The following is a 3,263-nucleotide window of genomic DNA, read 5'->3' on the forward strand; positions in this document are numbered from 1 at the left end:
CCTTAACTGAACAAAACACATTGTAATTCGTCTCTACAAGAGTAGAAATGATCTTTGATCGGCCAATTTTCAGTCATTGAGAGTAATACCTAAAGAAGACTTTGTTGAAGCATTTAGAATCTAATAAAACGTCTGAAACTTTGTATGTATATAGTATAGGAGGAGATAAGTTTTGACGGGTTGAAATAGAAAATTGTCAAATATTTGCTTCTTAAAATTTATTCACCATATTGCATTACATATTGACTCGCCCTCGGATGGTCAAGGTGTATGTTTCAGAACAGACAGAATGACTGCAACACAGACAAAAACAATATACCCTGAATATTTCATACCGGGGGAAGAAAAATATTTCATTTCAACAGCTAAGGTCTTTATCCATTTAAAGTTATTTTGTACCAATTAAAAAACCAACAGTAAGTACTACAGGTAAGCCACACATTTTATCACCAAACAAGACAAAAGTGTGTATAATTTAGGCAATCTTGGCACAATATGGATAACTTTGTTCTTTGAAGGCAAATGACATTGTGAGAAGATTTGGAGCTTTGGTAAAAACATACCAATGGCAAGCTGACTGGTTAAGATCCCAGCTCGGTTAATGTACATATAGGGTAGTACCTGGAGACAAAACTAGCCCTTCGTCTCTGGAGAGTTAAGCTTCTATCGCAGTCTATGATTCTGTTGGTGATGTCCTGACTTTATCGAAGAGAAGTCGCCCGAAAATGTGGCAGGGACGACGAGAAAGGGTAAAAGGCTGCATAAGCTTCTAGTACGAAAAGAGGGCTTGAGTGGCAGCGCCCTTACCTGGCACAAACAACCATTTTCAGGGCTAACCTTCATTATTGTCACTGGTTACCGTGCCGTGCATTAAGGTACTCATTGAACGCTATCACAATGACCTACTTTTGTCTCAAAATTCATCCGACCTAGACTTTTCTACGGTTAGAAGTTTCCATTTGTGACAGTTTGGAGAGAGGAGGTGTTAATAGAAATAAATAAGTGTTAATATAATAAGGAGTCGTGTTAGAGTAAATAATCTTTAATATTAGAAATGCTACTAACTATAACATATTGTTACACAAATATACTTCAAAACCCACCTGTTATTCTAAATCTTTATAATTACTACATATTAATATCTACCATGACTACATATAATGTAATCTTTTGTTTATCTATAAAGGTAAAAGCTTTACATTCAGATTAAAAACAAAACAAAAAAGTTTGATTAAGGATACATACGACATTGGTAATATTGATACAGAAAACAAACATTTGATATAGGAAAGGCAAACAAAAGAAGAAAGATATAATAAAAGTGATAAAGAAAAAGAATCAAGAATTAATTTAACATCTATGTCTTCATTAACTTAGTTTCCCAAGATTCGGTGCTTTTCGGGATCATTTTTGCTCCTAGCAACGAGGACGACAAAGATGATGACGGTGATGACTACGATAACAACCCCGATCAGAGCTAACGTTACGACGAGACCAACTTTTGTGCCGAGGCCACTGAACACTGTTGAGATTATCCTTCCTGAAACTATAGAAAATATGCATTAAAATCGCTCAGTTGTTTTTCCTACTTCAAGGAAGAGAAACGAACAGGTAAGAATATAGTGTTACAACATTTGCATGAAGAAGGGAAATAATTATTGCAGTATTTTTACTCAGTATTACAAGAGTTGTCAGTCATTAATTTAAGTATCGAAATTTTAGACCGAACACAATTGTGTATCCGTGCCATGGTTAAGGACAAGTTTATGTTCGATATGAATCAGCTGCACCTTTGCTACGTTGATCACTTCATCCATTCATAATAAATGCTGTAAAAATAAAAGCATTGTTTAGATAATGGGGGCTGATTTGTGCAACATAGTAGTTTGGCTACGCGAGGCGACAGACGAAAACATGAAAACCACTCGGTCGTTTTTTTGTGTTTTCGCCTGGCGCCTGGTGGTGCAAAACATACGACATGGTACAAACCAATCACCATAGTGAATACAAAAATTTACCTTTGAATTTATATGTAGAGTTCACATTTAAGACGATTGTATCCGTGGTATCAGTCGATTTAACAACAGCCTGGAAAAAGAAGTCCTCCCCTTCATCATCATGCTCGAAAGTGAGTGTACTTTCGAGTTGTTTGACCTCGTCACCCCCACAGTCCCCACTTGTACAGTCAGTCGTAGAATCATTAGCCGGACCGTCGACCTGGTCTCCAAACGTGTAAGGTATTGGATCTTCGCCTTCCTAGAATACGTAAAGTTTGATATTAGTTCTAAAGAAAGAGTATCAATAACGAGTTAAAAAGAGAATAAATTACGAGTATAAAACGAGTATAAAAGTGTAATGAAATGGTATGAACAACGAGTGTAAAGAAAGAGAGAATAAAGAGTGTAAGAATAAAGAGTGTTTATAACGAGAATAAAGAGTATTTATAACGGGTAAAAAGAGAATGAATAACGAGTATAAAGGAAATGGTAATAGTATGAAATAGTATCAAGGAAAAGTTTAAAGAAAAGGATTAAGTTTAAGAAAGGATATAAAGTATAAAGAAAGAGTATTAGGAAAAGTATAGAGAACGATGTATAAAATTTAGTAAAACGAATATAAAAAGCAAAGTTACCAGACAGAGTATAGTAATGTAAAGAGATAAAAACATAAAGAAAATGTATAAAGGAAGAGTAAAACGAAAACAGTATAACGAACGAGTATATGAAAGAGAATAAAGACAGAGTACAAATAAAATGTGTAAAGAAATTTTGTGAGGTACTAACATAAAGAAAGAGTGTAAAGAAAAGGTAAAGAGAACATTATTAAGAAAAAGTAAATAGGCATTACATTCAGGTTAAAAACAAAACAGTTTCTTTTGTTAAGAACGCATTAATTGATTTTACCGGTATTTTTACAGAAGGAAATGGTGAAAATATCTTCCTGTAAAAGTTGAATGTTTGCATCACTTATTTATAAGCTATATAGTAAAAGAATATGCTCGATTATTGTTCGGTAGATACCCGGAACCCTTTAAATTAATACATGAAACATTTGTATGAAATAACCTACCTTGTAATATAACCATTCGAACTGGACGCTGTCAGCCGGGTAGACACACCCTGTGGTAACTTTGAGTTCTACATTTTTAGTTGCATTAGTGCTGTTAATGGCAGTCAGGAATGTTGTACTATTTTCTGGTAACACTTGAATAAAAAATAAACAATAATCATTAGCCATACAATGTTCCACGTTTATGGTATTTG

At 34.3% G+C, this 3,263-nt stretch overlaps 1 protein-coding gene across 1 annotated transcript; it reads right to left on the reverse strand.

Moving 5' to 3' along the window:
- Positions 1 to 1,026: 1,026 nt before the first annotated feature.
- LOC132746726 (uncharacterized) lies at positions 1,027 to 3,203 on the reverse strand (the record flags this gene model as incomplete). The annotated part of the gene is given in 3 exon segments (XM_060735971.1): positions 1,027 to 1,546; positions 2,019 to 2,256; positions 3,070 to 3,203. Coding segments are annotated over 3 exon segments (545 nt in total), but the record flags the coding sequence as incomplete, so codon positions are not given.
- Positions 3,204 to 3,263: the final 60 nt, after the last annotated feature.

This window comes from Ruditapes philippinarum, unplaced genomic scaffold (genome assembly GCF_026571515.1).
Source record: "Ruditapes philippinarum isolate M1 unplaced genomic scaffold, ASM2657151v2 ctg22026_1_1_1_1, whole genome shotgun sequence".
NCBI lineage: Eukaryota > Metazoa > Mollusca > Bivalvia > Venerida > Veneridae > Ruditapes > Ruditapes philippinarum.